General features: G+C 51.0%; 5 protein-coding genes across 5 annotated transcripts; all 5 read left to right on the forward strand.

Moving 5' to 3' along the window:
* Window positions 1-931: 931 nt before the first annotated feature.
* BDR25DRAFT_304797 (kinase-like protein) lies at window positions 932-3,338 on the forward strand. Its single transcript, XM_033690284.1, has one exon. The coding sequence runs from the start codon at window positions 1,042-1,044 to the stop codon at window positions 2,920-2,922; it is 1,881 nt and encodes a 626-aa protein (XP_033545670.1). The 5' UTR covers window positions 932-1,041; the 3' UTR covers window positions 2,923-3,338.
* A 1,787-nt stretch (window positions 3,339-5,125) lies between these two features.
* BDR25DRAFT_289765 (glutaminase GtaA) lies at window positions 5,126-7,558 on the forward strand (the record flags this gene model as incomplete). The annotated part of the gene is made up of 5 exons (XM_033688470.1): window positions 5,126-5,343; window positions 5,397-5,692; window positions 5,748-5,884; window positions 5,932-6,234; window positions 6,416-7,558. Exons 1-5 carry the CDS (start codon window positions 5,147-5,149, stop codon window positions 7,556-7,558), a joined length of 2,076 nt encoding a protein of 691 aa, XP_033545671.1. The 5' UTR covers window positions 5,126-5,146.
* A 1,872-nt stretch (window positions 7,559-9,430) lies between these two features.
* BDR25DRAFT_315797 (uncharacterized protein) lies at window positions 9,431-10,392 on the forward strand (the record flags this gene model as incomplete). Its single annotated transcript, XM_033691553.1, has 3 exons — window positions 9,431-9,721; window positions 9,762-9,992; window positions 10,081-10,392. 3 exons carry the CDS (start codon window positions 9,431-9,433, stop codon window positions 10,390-10,392), a joined length of 834 nt encoding a protein of 277 aa, XP_033545672.1.
* A 189-nt stretch (window positions 10,393-10,581) lies between these two features.
* BDR25DRAFT_53422 (uncharacterized protein) lies at window positions 10,582-12,941 on the forward strand. The gene is made up of 2 exons (XM_033698704.1): window positions 10,582-11,432; window positions 11,482-12,941. Exons 1-2 carry the CDS (start codon window positions 10,971-10,973, stop codon window positions 12,892-12,894), a joined length of 1,875 nt encoding a protein of 624 aa, XP_033545673.1. The 5' UTR covers window positions 10,582-10,970; the 3' UTR covers window positions 12,895-12,941.
* A 532-nt stretch (window positions 12,942-13,473) lies between these two features.
* Window positions 13,474-14,525, forward strand: BDR25DRAFT_335217 (trafficking protein particle complex subunit 5). Its single transcript, XM_033692991.1, has 2 exons — window positions 13,474-13,801; window positions 13,919-14,525. The coding sequence occupies exons 1-2, from the start codon at window positions 13,617-13,619 to the stop codon at window positions 14,388-14,390; spliced, it is 657 nt and encodes a 218-aa protein (XP_033545674.1). The 5' UTR covers window positions 13,474-13,616; the 3' UTR covers window positions 14,391-14,525.
* Window positions 14,526-14,581: the final 56 nt, after the last annotated feature.

Here is a 14,581-nt window from a genome sequence, read left to right on the forward strand (position 1 = left end):
GAAACCTCGCCTCAACCTGTCTGCTGCGATCGGACAGCCGTGCTCTTGTTTGTCAATCTCTTCAAATGCCTGGAGAAATGCCCCATGAAGAAGTTCGCACATGCTTCTGTCCGCGTGAGAGTTAGAGCCCTCCCGTAAGCCTCTGGGGGATGTTGCCGACGTCATGGGCCGTGACCAGGCATCCCGCTGTCCACCAGCGCTGGTCTCACTGCCCTCCTGAGGCATTGTCCTACAAGATTCACGAGATACGCCCTCATCCTGTGGTGTCCTTCCCAAGTCACTGCTGCGGTTGAGCGGGCCGAGATCTGTTTGACCCTGCATAATCATCGCATCGTGATGCCCCTTCGCATCGTCGTCCAGAACTTCCAGGTCCTCGTCCCACACCCGTAAGATGCTATAACCAAAAGCCTTATTGCCAGCCTTGACCTAGTGGTAGGCTGCGGGGAATCACTGCTGCCAAGCAGATATCGTTTTCCATGTCGGCCAAACGGTCGACGGGTGTTTCTGCAGAAGCGAGGCAAAGACATGAGAGCCTCGCCGGCGCAAACGTCAAGGACATGGATTCTCGTCCAGAGCGTGTCAGTGAGTGTTACAGACACAGGAGCTCACCTTCCTTCTGGTTGTGATAGGTCCAGCCTTGCAAATGGATGCATGTTTTCCCCCTCACGTGTCGTGCTAGCCCTGCTCTGTCCAGTCGCTGAACGTGGGGGTATCTGCAACGCGTTCATCTCCTCCGCCAGCCAAAGACTTCCCCGTGTATCCTCACGTCCCACACTTCGTTGCTTCAGCCCATCATTGATCATCTTTGTTCCATGCAATTCTCCTCCCTTTCTTCCGCATCGCCGAGTGCATAGCCGCTCAAGGGCGTAGCTGCAACCTAGCAGCCCTTGTGGGTGACACTGCGCTCCGCCGCTCGCGATTTCATTACCCCCCGACATTACCCTCACGCCGAGCAACCTCACCCCACGGTCGCCATATTAAATACTGAGCTGCTGGCGCCCCGAGGTCTGCACCCACTGTGAAACTTACCCTGCCGTTCTTATGGCCCCAGATTCGGAGTCCTCACACACTTTCCAGAAACTCAAGCTCGATACCAAAGCAACGCACAAGCCCGTGGCTTCGACATTTGCTGCAATCCCTCGTGATTCACGGCGAAATGCTTCCGTCTCGTCTATCGTAAAACCTGCTGAGCGCATCGAAGTGGACGGCTATGTCTACCCCAATGGCGGAAATACAAGGCAGGTGGAGGTCCACACGAACGGCAACCAACTGGCGCCCTACGACAACGGCGCGGCTGCCGTCGGCGACGACATTGAAGCGAACTTCCGCAAACGCCAAACCTCCATAAGCTTCGACACGGAAGTCACTCTCGACAGCGGTAACCGGCTTTCCATTGAAGAGCCTTTACCCAAATCTGCGATACCGGAATCGCTACCGGAGGTTTCCGATGGTGAAGACTTCCCTAACACAACCTACATTGAAACGCCACTTGATCGACGAAAACATATACAACACCACCTTAGCGAATCGAGGTATCCACTCCTGCAACCCACTATCGACGAGTTTGCGACAGACTCGAAATACCTCGACCAAGATCCTGTAGCCTCGCTAACATCGGAAGCCACGGCCTCTCCCCCGCTAGAAGAAGTGCAAACGCCGCTTGACCCATCGGGGGACTATTTACTTTCTCCAATTCCTGCTACCTCTCCAATCGAATTTCCTTACTCCTCCTCGCGGCGGAACGGTTCCCAGCGATCGCGGAGCTACCGCGCAGATCTAGCTGATGGGGAAGGGAGCATGAGAAGGACGAGCCGCCGGTCGTCAACGCGTTCAGGCCGTTCAATATCTTCCATGTCCCCCGCCGCGTCCTTCCTCTCGAGGTACCAATCCTACGATACTCCGTTGAAGCCCACCGAACCCGACGATGAAGGCCAGGGTATCGGTTACGATGGGGAATACATCATTGGCAAGCAAATAGGTTTTGGTGGCTTTAGTGTTGTCAAGGAGGTGACTACCATTGAAAATGGTGCAAGGAAAGTGCATGCAGTCAAGATTGTGCGAAAGCAGTTGCGGGACAAGTCGGAACTCGAAAATGAGCAGATTCAGACACAGTTCGACCACGAGGTCGAAATCTGGAGATTCTTACGACATCCTTATATTCTTCCATTACTCCGGGTTTATAGTACGGAATATGCGACGTTTTGCATCACTCAGCTTAACAAGGGTGGGACTCTCTTCGATCTTATCCGCGACACCCATCGAAAAAAGAAGAACGGACTTCCATTACATCTGGTGAGGCGCTACTCGTACCAGCTCGCTTCAGCGATACGATATCTCCATAACGACGTCATGATAGTCCACCGCGACATCAAGCTGGAGAATTGCCTGCTTGACATGACCGCACCTAGTGCAGAGGTAGAGGGTGGCAATATTTTGTTGTGTGACTTCGGCATGGCGGACTTCATCGTCAGCGACCAGCGAGACGGTCCAGAGCCCCATTCAGTAGGGGCGAACCAGAACATTGGTCCTGCAGACACAAGCACATCAGTCGCGGGTAGCCTTCAATATGCCGCACCCGAGTTATTTGACGCTTCTGGTCCTGTGTTTTCTACGGCCGCAGACATATGGGCATATGGAGTTGTTGTCTACACACTTCTTACAGCGCAGCTCCCATTCAACGAAGGCTTAGATATAAAGACCACGATGAAGATCCGGAGAGGAGAATGGAATGTCGAGCTTGTCCGTGGAGCTGATGCTTTTCAACAAGCCAGCGCTAACGATGCGATTGATTTGGTTAGGGGATGTCTCCACATGGATTTCGAAAAACGCTGGACCGTTAGTGACGTCCTTACCTGCCCATTATTGAGTGGATGCATGCAAATATATGAGCATGTGAACCGCTCATGGCTTGCCGACTCATAGAGACTATTTGGGATACCCGCCGCACGTTGCGACATCGTTTTGCTTTAGCCTGTTTCTCGGTTTGGAATACCCTTCGCATTCACTGTTTCGATACCTATCCTTATTTGTTAGATGAATCTTGCATGGCCTGTCTTTTCTTGAGTCTTGAGGATACCCCGCTTCTGTCTCCTTCCTCAATCTTCATTGGTCTGTCTTACATCTTCCAATTACCTATTCATGATTCATGTTGTACGATATCCCGATCTACGCTACGTGGCGTGTCTTGTCTTCTCCGGACACCTCGGGGCACCTTTTTTTTAATGTGTACGAGCTCTAGCTTCGGCGGCGTCCAGCATGCTGTCTAATATACGATACTCAACATTAGCGAACTTGGTGTGAAACTTACGGCGACCCCAGCCACCAAGTTTGAGTTTTGGGCCGTGGACCTACTTTTGATGTTGTTGTGACGTGCTTAGGAATTGCAAGCTCGATTTAGCTGTTCTGCGGATACTTCGAAACAGACACTGCCTCTTTTCGCAGCACAATTTCCGGAGGGCTCAGCCCAGATCTAGCACCAAGCGAGGAAACTACTGAGACTTAAGGGGATGTAACACGCCTAGAGGTTAGCCTGACGTGCGATTAGAATGTACCAGTAGTGTGGGAGAGATTTTTGAATGGTACGACATGTGGAGGAGAAAGTGGTTGGAAAAGGAAGGAGACGTCAGTACAGGTTACTCCAATATAAATTAAGCCGGGACAATTATTCTGCGTGGCCACGAGGTTAGGAGGTTCAGTAGATAGAGCAGACCAGATGCGTGATGTGATACAAGGATTCGTTGGGCACTGGCCGAGGATGATGATCCCACCCCTACACCTTGGCTACTCTTGATTCCTCCACACAAACCTTCCCCGGATTGTGAACCCGACCCCGCTGTCCGCATGCAACGTTTCGATACTCTGCCGATACTCTTCGTCGAATCTTGCGAGAATCGCGACTATTCCCGAGCGCCGGCTTATGAAACCGCTGGTGACCCGATGCTCACCTTCCTTTTCCCTTTAGGCTCCACCAGCTTCAGAGTCCATGAGCAAAGATATGCCAACGGTGCATGGTGCTAATTTGATTGGATGCGGACATTGTCGACAACGACCGTCATTGGCACTATGCGGCTGGCTTCACCATCACTTCTCAACACGATGAAGAAGGGTCACGGGGATCGTGAAATCTGTCCAAACTACCCCCGGCCAGCTTCATGGTGCACGCTGCGATCCTACTTCAGGTATCACCATCACTTAGTTCTATCACATGCTGCCGCAACTCCGCTCTATCCTAGGCCACGCGTTGAAGGATCCGTAAAGATTTCTTAGCTTCCTCGGGAATGATCTAGACGAGTCGGAATCTCTCTAACACGGGCAAATTTCTTTTACTCTGACGATCGAAACTTAGAACATCTCTTTTGATCCTGTTAACCTCCTTCGGAGGATTATGTTTAAGCATAGCGCTGAGCCTAACAGTCAGCCACCCAACTGTACTGTCAAGCGCAGTTCAGTCATATTTGACAATCGTCCTAACCATACCGATTCCAGCTCAGGAATACCTAGGTATTATTCATTAGTCAAACGTACTTGCCCCATTCGGCCTTGTCTTTTTAAATTAATCCTTCCTTCGCATATCATATCCTAGAACTTCTGGACACTCATGTCGGCAATGCAACGTTCTTCCCGCTTATTTCCGAATCTAGAATCCAAGACGCATCGCCTCACATTTCGCTCAAGGTGAATACACTTGCCGACAAGATTTCTGAGTTTTCTTGGATACGGCCCACCGGCTCATAGCGCTTCTCAGAACAAGGCTTTACGAGAAATCTAGTACTTTTGCCAACAAATGTTGTATAATTTGGTTCTTGAGGACTCCGGATAGTCGATGGCGAGCACATTCAACCTTGTGCAGCTTGCCAACCATGCGCTATGCCATGTGGTGGCCTCTGTATAACCATTCTAGCGTCGCTCTGAGGTGCAGTTTCCCTTCTCGAAGAAGGTGATCGCTTCTCACTCGTCATGTGGCTCATTCTTGTCTCTCTAACTCCGATCCCTTCGGCTCCTTCTGAACATGGCTTCCTACAGGTGAGCATGCCCCCCCACCCCCCCGGCATAATTCAACATGTATAAATGTGCCCTGCCCAGGTTCACGGAAACCGCACTCATCCATCCATCCATTCACCAGTTCTTGGGAATCCCATTACTAACCATGCAGTTTCTCTTGTTTTTGGGTGTGTTGGGTGGACTCTTAATCAACCTAGCTGCTACACAGTCGAAATTTACTCCGGCGCGCCCTCCTTCCTTGCCGCTGGCTGTCAAGAGCCCGTATCTCAGCACATGGTTTCCAGCTGGCAGCAACGGGGGTAATGGAGGCTATCTTCCCGGCCAGTGGCCAACTTTCTGGACGTAAGAACCTGTATCTCTCCATCACCGAGGCTCTGTTCTAACTTTGGAACTAGTGGGCAGATCACTGGATGGGCTGGGTTGATCCGTGTCGATGGAAATGCTTTTGCCTGGATGGGAGCCCCCAAGAGTATCAAGACGGCAACTCAAACAGCCTACGAATATACCTCTACTAAGAGCATATTTACGATTGAAGTCGATGGCAAAGTGTCTATGAAGGTCACGTTCCTCTCTCCGCTCACTCCAGAGGACTTCAAGCGCCAGTCTTTGATCTTCTCATACATGCAGGTCGAGGTCTCATCATTGGATGGTTCAAACCATGATGTACAGCTGTATACCGATATTTCCGCCGGTAGGTATCTGTGTCACCAAGCACATGGCATTCGCGTGGCTGACAATTCCACCAGAATGGATTTCGGGTGATCATGGCGACGTTGCACAATGGGATTTTGGTACAACGGACGGGATCTCATACCATAAGGTGTGGAAGCAGACTCAGATGCTATTCTCGGAGAAGAACGACCAAAGCGAATGGGGGAATATTGTAATCCTTTGCAGTACTGAATCTCATCCACTTGCTAACAAATACAGTATTACGCTACCGACTCCGCTGAGAGTCTGACGTATCAATCCGGTCCTGACAACGACGTTCGCGGTGCTTTCGCGACAGGAGGAAAGCTTGCCAATTCCAAGGACAGCAATTTTCGTGCGATCAGTTCCAACTGGCCCGTATTTGCACACGCCGTTAACTTGGGATCTGTGGGCTCCTCGGCAACTTCCACCCTATTTTCGATCGGTCTTTGCCAGGAAGAGGCTATTCAATTTCTCGGGAAAGATGGATTGGCTGTTCTTCCGTCGCTCTGGAAGAGCTATTTTAGTGATGACCTAGCAGCCGTAAGTCTCACGCTCACACTCTACAACCCTGACAAAAGCATGCACCTCTACTAGCTACAAATTCAATTCTCCAAAATGCTAGAGCCGGTTTGTCAGGATTTCGCTGTCTAAATCATTTAGAACTTAACCTGAATACAAATGTTGATCATCGTTTGGGACAAGGTGCTAACACTTGAGGTAGCTTTCATTCTTCCACAAAGACTATTCGGAATCGAGCACACTTTCGTCCCAACTTGACGATAAGATCTCCAGGGACTCCATCGCAGCCGCCGGCCAAGACTATCTGACTTTAACCTCTCTCGCCGCCCGCCAAGCTTTTGGAGCCGTTCAACTCGTGGGTACGGCCGAGAAGAGCTATCTGTTCCTCAAGGAAATTTCCTCCAACGGCAACACACAGACTGTGGACGTTATATACCCGGCGTCCCCGATATTCATGTACCTAAACCCAGAGCTTCTCAGACTCCTCCTCGACCCCCATTTTGAGAATCAGGAATCTGGCCACTATCCAAACAAATGGGCGATTCACGATCTTGGCACTCATTACCCGAACGCTACTGGTCATCCGGACGGGAATGATGAGCCGATGCCTCTAGAGGAGTGTGGAAACAATTTAGTCATGGTACTTGCGTATGCGCAGCGGTCGAAGAACACAGATTACTTAAGGCACCACTACCCAATCCTGCAACAATGGGCCGAATACCTAGTCGAAGACAGCCTATATCCATCTGAGCAGCTCTCCACAGACGACTTCGCGGGCCACCTCGTTAACCAGACAAATCTCGCGCTCAAAGGCATCATTGGTCTCGAAGCCATGTCCCAGATCTCCTCACTAATCGGCGAGGCCAACGACGCAAAGAACTACACCAGCATTGCACATGACTACATCACGAAATGGATCGACCTCGGCAATAACAAGAATGCCAACCCCGCACACTCAATCCTCAACTACGGAAACCCAAACACTCACGGCCTACTATACAACCTGTACAACGACCGTCTCCTCGGCACAAACCTCGTCCCAGATTCCATCTACACTCAACAATCAGCATTTTACCCCACAACCAAAGCTACCTATGGCGTTCCCCTCGATACCCGAAACCAGTACACAAAATCCGATTGGGAGGTCTTCGTCGCGGCGATATCATCCCAGGAGACGAGGGACATGTTTATCTCGGATCTGGCGAAGTGGGTTAATGAGACGTCGACTAGTAAGCCATTTACAGATTTGTATGAGACGGCTACAGGCGAATTTCCCGCTGGGATTGAGTTTAAGGCGCGACCGGTGATGGGGGGGATGTTTGCGTTGTTGGCGTTGCCGAAGTAGGGAAGAGGGTGGGGACTAGGAGAGGGGAAAGGGTTTTGATGGGTGAATGGATGGGAGGGGTTTTTTTTTTTGACTCTTTGTTATAGGCTGTTACCCATGGTGATCCTACGGTAGTTAATGAATATTCTTCATCGAATCTTAATCCTAGGTTTGTCTTGACTTGTTGGCGTTGGTGTCGGGTTACTGGCAAATGGGGATTGTGCTGAGTTACGGGTGACTAAAGGGACAAAATTCACTCGCATCATCAGAGTGTCACGGCTAACTCGGACAGGCCTTAGACTCACTCTAACGAGCCCTTAGCCCAGCCTTAGGCACATGACGTCCTGTCAGATGCTCTAGTACAAATATATCCTTTGTTAACCCTGTAAGTCTCTTTAAAGATCTGTCTATTAATGTCACAGTTATGTTACAGCTATCCAACCCCTGAGTACCCTAGGCTTGGCACGGGGTATATAGACTCCTCGGCCTCTGTACCTCTGCCTCTGATCCTAAGGTTTACTCTTGTTACACCCCCCTATCCTGCATTCCCTTTCTGTACCTTATGCTTCCTGCTTAATACTTCTTACATTGTAAACCTTTACATATCCCCTTAGGATAAGCAGTCTACGCAGCGCAGCTAGAGGAGGCTTAATGTTATTAATTTTAATAGTAATAACGCTTACTACTATAAAACAAGCTAGGTTAAATGTAACGGTGCAGGCAATACAGCGGGTCCGAATGCGGTGTGAATCCACTCAGAGGCATATGGGAGTGTGTGGGGACTCAGAACCTGGGAATTCCATTGACACATATAGGCCTTGTACGGAAGGATATCAGAAAACTACCGAGCTAGCTAAGGGGAGAGGTGCAGCTAAATACTTGGAGATAGGGGTAGCGCAGGGGGCAGGGCAGGGTCGGGGCAGATACGCGGAACCTTTGGATATAGGTTCGCCAGGTAACTTTGAATGGAACGATTCAAGCGAATCGTTACACCCTCGCTCCGTACAGTAGTAGTAGAGACAGTGCTTGTCATCACAACGCTTCTGTAACTAGATAGTAGGTTTAAATTAATTGCTGTTATTAACTTCCTAATATACTAAATATTTAGAACTAGATCTAGTTTATATGTGGCTCTAGAGCTTTAAGTTGTAGTGCTGCTGCACGGCAATTTCCGTGCGTTAGAGTAGATCGTGCGTCGGCTGATTAAATTTAGTATGTCACATTGCATCTCGGGCTTTCGGTCCACGTCGCATACATATCACATACCTAATACATCACTTCTCTCATAACTCATGGCCCTCCTAGGCTTACAGCTACAGATAGGACATTGTGTTGGAGAGTGATGACATGAAAGTCATATGAGAACAAGATTACGTCACGCCAAGCCGTCTTGGATTATTGCAGTCATCTCCTGAATCCCTCTCGATTACAACCACCAGCATCGCTACAATCTGAGCAAGCAGCCAACATTACTCCTGACAACATTAGACAGCATCTCAGCAACCCGCTATCGTTACTTTTACCCAACAGCACGACATTAGAACCTCTCCGCGCCAGGATTGAATCCACCTCATCACCGAAACCTAAGCCATTTCCACCTTGTGGGCAGGAATGGGAACAGCTTGGGCCTGGGGCTGGCGGACCGACTCAACCGTAGAGAACGTCGTGCGGTGACGGAACATGTTGATAGTGTAGAGCGTCAACGTAACCGAGAAGAGGATGCTTGTCCAATTAGTTGGGGCTGATGGTAGTATTCCTGCGTGCCACTCACAAGTTAACGACCGACAGGGCAAGAGCAGTGTAAATTGTGGCAGACACCGTATCCACAGCATAATATCGCTTGGTGAGTCCACGCTTATAGCTGGCACAATACCCCGAGTAGCAGAACTCTCCATGACCGCTGTTGCTGTTGCTGTTGCTGCTACTGCTAGAGTCCCCCACAGAAAGCATTCTAGAGGCGTACGAAGCATAGAGGGCAAAAGTGGTGAGCCAGAAGACCCATACGAAGAACTCTACGGCGAAGATGGCCCAGTAGTTGTACAGTTTCTGGCCCGAGGCGCTGTTGGCGAAGAACCAATAGGCAACAAAGATCCAAGTGGCGATGACGGTAAAGATTCCGAGCGCGCCAGGCTATATGGGTTAGTTGTTAAGAAGAGCTGGAGCTGGAGTGCATACTTCGAATACGTAAGCGGAACCGTAGCCGCTGGTAAGAGAGACCACATAGGCAGCCATGCCCAAGACGATGATGCTGAAGACGACCTGGACGATGCGCAGGGCCATAAAGGCTTTTTGCACGGGGACGACTGAATACCCATTTGAAGACATGTCCGAGCGATTTAGGAGGCTTGTGCTAGAAAGGTGTCAGAATGTTAGAGGAACAAGAAGACAAGATAAACACCTAGGACGAAGGAAGAAGACTGGTGACGCGGCTATGGTTGTTGGGGGGAGGGGGGAGGTAGGATATATATGTTCTGGTTCTACCACATCGAGCTGAATGTCTTCCGAAATAACAGCAGTCACATAATACGGCTGATTGTCTACAGGACACGAACCCTGGCCTTGCCTGCGATAAGCCGTCTCGCGAACGGCGTCAACCTGAAGATCAGGTTCACATCCTCCTCGACCCCTTGAAAGCCTTGGTGGAAAAGAAAGCATCAAACGGGGGACCAACCAGACGACAACCCCGACGAGAAGCCGCCCAGGCGTCGCTGCGCTCGCGCTTCACCGCAACGCCAGCTAGACCTCTGAGTCCAAACCAAACCACACAGCAATGCATGTTGTATCTGCCAAGACTTTTCCACCTGCAGTCTCACTTTGGGCTAGTCGGGACTCGACGCCATAGGGAGAAAGTCTGATCCAGCCACGGCGGCAGCAACCCAGCCCGTCCAACTCACGCCGTCGGAATGCGGCATCGGGCCGCAAATCAATTATCATATATCAGCCCATGGTCAGGTCCCGACGACGGAAAAGGAAATCTACCATTGCTGCAACTCGCTTATCTGGGGCTGAGCGCTTGATCGGGTATTTCTGCCTAGCTCCACCCCGCGCCACGATTATTCAAGCATACAAGCGAGTTTGTGACCGCATGCTGAAACGCGTTCAAGATATGGAACCGCATCGCAAGAGAAAGTTTTGCAACATATTTGCCGGCCAATGGAAGACTCACGACTGCCTGGAAGGTGCCGTCCTCAGTTCCGCTCTGTTATTGCTTTTGGCGACCTTGAAGATTCTCACATCTGTCATTATTTGCATGGGCCGTGTTTGGCTGGGTTTCGCCGTGGCACAAAATTGCCTATAACTCCTCTCTCAGCCCGCGTGGTCAGGTGAGTCCAAGGGCAAGTTGTGATATGGGCTGCAGTCCCCCTGAGTTGGGGTCACCTCTGAGAGATAGACCCCATTCTGCAAGAGTGCGAGTGCGGTATCGAAATCCCCGATGCTGTTCATTACGTTCGTCGCCCTTCTTGGGGCTGTTTCTAACGCCTACCTAGTACCTCGAACCTCGACTCCACAGTGCTTCGGCCTCAGTGCGGAGTCTAACAATGGCGACCGCAAGATCGCCATTGTCATCGATGCCTCGTACTCCATGCTCTCGTCTGATCCTCTCGATCTGCGTCTGGCTGCTGGCAAGTCCGTCCTGGACTGGCTGATCACACAGGGAGAAGCAACTAGTGACAAGAAGCAAGACGCCGTGACCGTGATTGAGTTTAGCGACGATGCTACTCTTGATTACGCGCTTGGTGATCCCGCGAATGCATATGGCGCCGTGGCAAATATCTCTATCACTGGGGGGACTTATATCGCCAGCGGTGTGGAGATGGCCATCGCACAGCTTACGGCCGACGGCACGGGGGCAACTGCAGACCGAAGTGGTATCGTGGTCTTCACCGACGGAGAGGTATGTTGTGCCTTGCCATCGTGTTTGGAGATGCTCACATTATCTCCAGGACTCCAGCGTCCGTCTCCTCGTGGATCAAATAAATAACGCAGCAAAAGTAGGCATCCGTGTATCCTTTGGCTTTCTCTCCACTAGCTCTGGTCTCTCATATCAAGACAAGAGCGTCCTCAGCGCCATCATGAATTCTGGGGGCCGCTATTTTACCATTTCAGCTGCGCAGAGCTCTAATAACTTCATCAACGGAATAATCGTCAACGGATTGACCAAGAATGACAATCCCAACGGCGACACGTCTGTCTTACTTGCCGGTCTCGATTCTTCTCACTACATTTCCGGCTCCGAGACGCAGACTATGACGTACTACGCAAGGAAAAAGGAGAAGCTCACCTTTACCGTCCAGAGCCTAGACGCGGGAAACCTCGACGTGCAGGTCAAGTCCGGTGCGAGTGTACTTGCAAGTGGACATACGTCCTTTTCCGGTTCGACTCTTAACATTGTTTCACCTGGTGATGGGAACATTGATGTCAGGGTTACAGCCAAGAACGTCGGCAAAAACTCCATCTTTGTCGTGGGCGTTGAGTCCGACCTCCCGACTCAAAACTGCACCGTGGGTATTGGTAAGGGTGGCCCCGGCGGCGGTTCAAATGTAGCCAAAACCGCCGGCCTAGCGGGAGGTAGTGTTGGCGGTCTTGCGATTCTGCTCGTAGCCAGCTACTTCATCTGGAAATACTGCTATCCAAAGCATCCCAAACCACCTACTGGTGCGGAAATGGCAACTCCTGGGGTGCCTCCTGCTGCGCCGCCACTATCCAAAAACTGGTTCAGTTCTCTTAACCACGTCACCCCTGCTATGCCGCCCCCCCCATCGTACCACACTGCGCCAAATAATATGCCGCACAACCCCGACCATCCAGACTATCCAGACCATAACGACGACTCGGTCGATTACGAGTCAGGCTCCGAATACGACGACGTCCCCGAGGGCGACGACGACGAAAAACCCCTCGGAGAGAATCCCAGCCAGTCGCAAGACCCAACACAGAATCCGCAGAATCCGCCATCTCACGCACACAACAGGAGGCCCCATCGCCGCATGAAGCGCGTCCGCATCTACGGCAACAACCACCACCACCACATCGCACCAGACCACCCCTGCTACAACGCCAAATGTCCAATCACCGCACCTAGTCACGTCTGCGACGACCCGAACCACCCATGCACCTGCGTCGACCCCAAATGCAAGCTCAACTCTCGCGTGCATATGTGCAGCGATAATAATGCCCCTCTCCACAGGTGCCCCGGGCCGAAGCGTAGCACAAACTGTCCACTCCAAGATCCTCCATATGCGGAAGCCAAGGAGAAGGAGCATGCCGAGTTAGTGCGCAAGTACATGGCGGAAGACTTTGCGAAGTCGGGTGTCAAGACAGCGGCTTCGTATGGGATTCGAACGCTGGCGCTGTAAGGAGGGGATACGTGGAAGATGGTAGTGTCAGGTGTGATATGTTAATATCTCAATTATGTTTTGGGTATCGGCTTCATTATCTGGATGAATATATTTAATCATGTTTTTTTTCACCACTATTTCCGTATTCATGCCTGTTTGGACAAAGGATGCATATGTACGTGATGAGGTTCGAGAGGTCTTGATAGCCACCCCTACCTCCTTTTATCCTCGTAGTTCGATCCGACGGGAAGTCAGGCAGACTCCACGGTCACCAAAGTATCCAACAAGCTCAAATGTCCTAGTGGAGGCACCTTAGGTTCGTCATGTGAAGATGCCTTCATAACAGTCATAATATCTATTAAGTATCAGAATGGCTTGAAATGTGAGGAGAATACATCAACACGGGAATAGATGAGGCGCGAGTATGATTCTACTCATTCAAGAAGACGTAATGAGGCTGAACTTTCCAAGATTAGTGGGGGGTGAGGTAGTGAAGTTCAAAAGTCTTGGCTGCACCAGCCCCAATCAGTCAAGCGTTCTTGAGAGACCTCGTCCCACCAACCGTGCACCAAGTCTGAGGGCAAACCACACTCCCATCACTTCTTATCCGCCAATCTCAACCTCCACAGACCAACACCATCCCTGCACAATTTCGATCTCAACCACCCATTATACCTTTCTCCTTTCCCTACACCCCTTCGTCACCACATCTGTAACTACATTCTAGCACAACGACAGCAATGAGCGGGGCCCAGAATCAGCCTACCGGGCTCCGCTACCCGTCAAACAAGAAAACAATATACGACCGCAACCTTAACCGGACAAAAAATGCCGAGCTCTCTCGCGCGGCATTCGCATACCTGTTCGTAGAAATGATATCCTACGCCCAACAGCGTGTACGAGGAATTGCAGATCTTGAGAAACGGCATGTACATATTTACACCATACATTCCTCTATGGCCTCAGCTATCTCGACTCAAGCCAACGCTATGACATTCCCACCCAGCTATAATACCAAACCCCCTACTAATCCCATCCCCAGCTTAAACAACCAAGGCTACCCCCTCGGTCTTCGCCTCCTAGACCTCCTCCTCTCCCGCTCCAGCAACCCACTCTCCTCCATCCGCCCCACCCGCATCCTCCCGCTCCTCCAATTCATCGCCCAAACGCTCTGGCGTCACCTCTTCGGGCGCCCCGCCGACGCACTCGAACGCTCAGAATCCGATGCCTCGCAGTTTATGCTGTACGACAACGAACCCCTCGTAAATCAATACATCTCGCTCCCCAGAGAAATGTCGCAGCTCAACTGTGCGGCGTTTGTGGCGGGGATTATTGAGGGTGTGTGTGATGGTGCGGGGTTTGCGACAGAGGGCGTGAGCGCACATAGTGTGGCGGAGCAGGAGGGGGGTGCGAGTGCGGGTGGGGGGATGTGGCCCGGGAAGACGGTGTTTTTGATTAAGTTTAAGCAGGAGGTTTTGGAGAGGGAGGAGATTTTGGGCAGAGGCGGGGGGTAGATGTTGGGTGAGAGGGCGCATGTTTGAGGGTGAGAGGAGTCGTCGACTGATGATCGATCTGAGAGGGGTTACATTGCACGGCGTCTGGGAGATGTATGCATATCTTGGAGTTGCAATTTTCATAAACTGAACTCGGTCCAAGTTCACAATGATGAAACCCATGACGTACATACCCGTCAGTATGTAATCCG

Source organism: Lindgomyces ingoldianus (assembly GCF_010093535.1).
Source record: "Lindgomyces ingoldianus strain ATCC 200398 unplaced genomic scaffold BDR25scaffold_23, whole genome shotgun sequence".
NCBI classification, from domain to species: Eukaryota; Fungi; Ascomycota; class Dothideomycetes; order Pleosporales; family Lindgomycetaceae; genus Lindgomyces; species Lindgomyces ingoldianus.

Bases quoted from the DNA above. Each gene is read 5' to 3' on its own strand.
- BDR25DRAFT_304797 (XM_033690284.1), top strand. From the start codon at position 1,042: ATGGCCCCAGATTCGGAGTCCTCACACACTTTCCAGAAACTCAAGCTC.
- BDR25DRAFT_53422 (XM_033698704.1), top strand. From the start codon at position 10,971: ATGCTGTTCATTACGTTCGTCGCCCTTCTTGGGGCTGTTTCTAACGCC. The intron at 11,433-11,481 runs GTATGTTGTGCC...CATTATCTCCAG, and splicing joins TGGTCTTCACCGACGGAGAG to GACTCCAGCGTCCGTCTCCT.
- BDR25DRAFT_335217 (XM_033692991.1), top strand. From the start codon at position 13,617: ATGAGCGGGGCCCAGAATCAGCCTACCGGGCTCCGCTACCCGTCAAAC. The intron at 13,802-13,918 runs GCATGTACATAT...TCCCATCCCCAG, and splicing joins ATTGCAGATCTTGAGAAACG to CTTAAACAACCAAGGCTACC.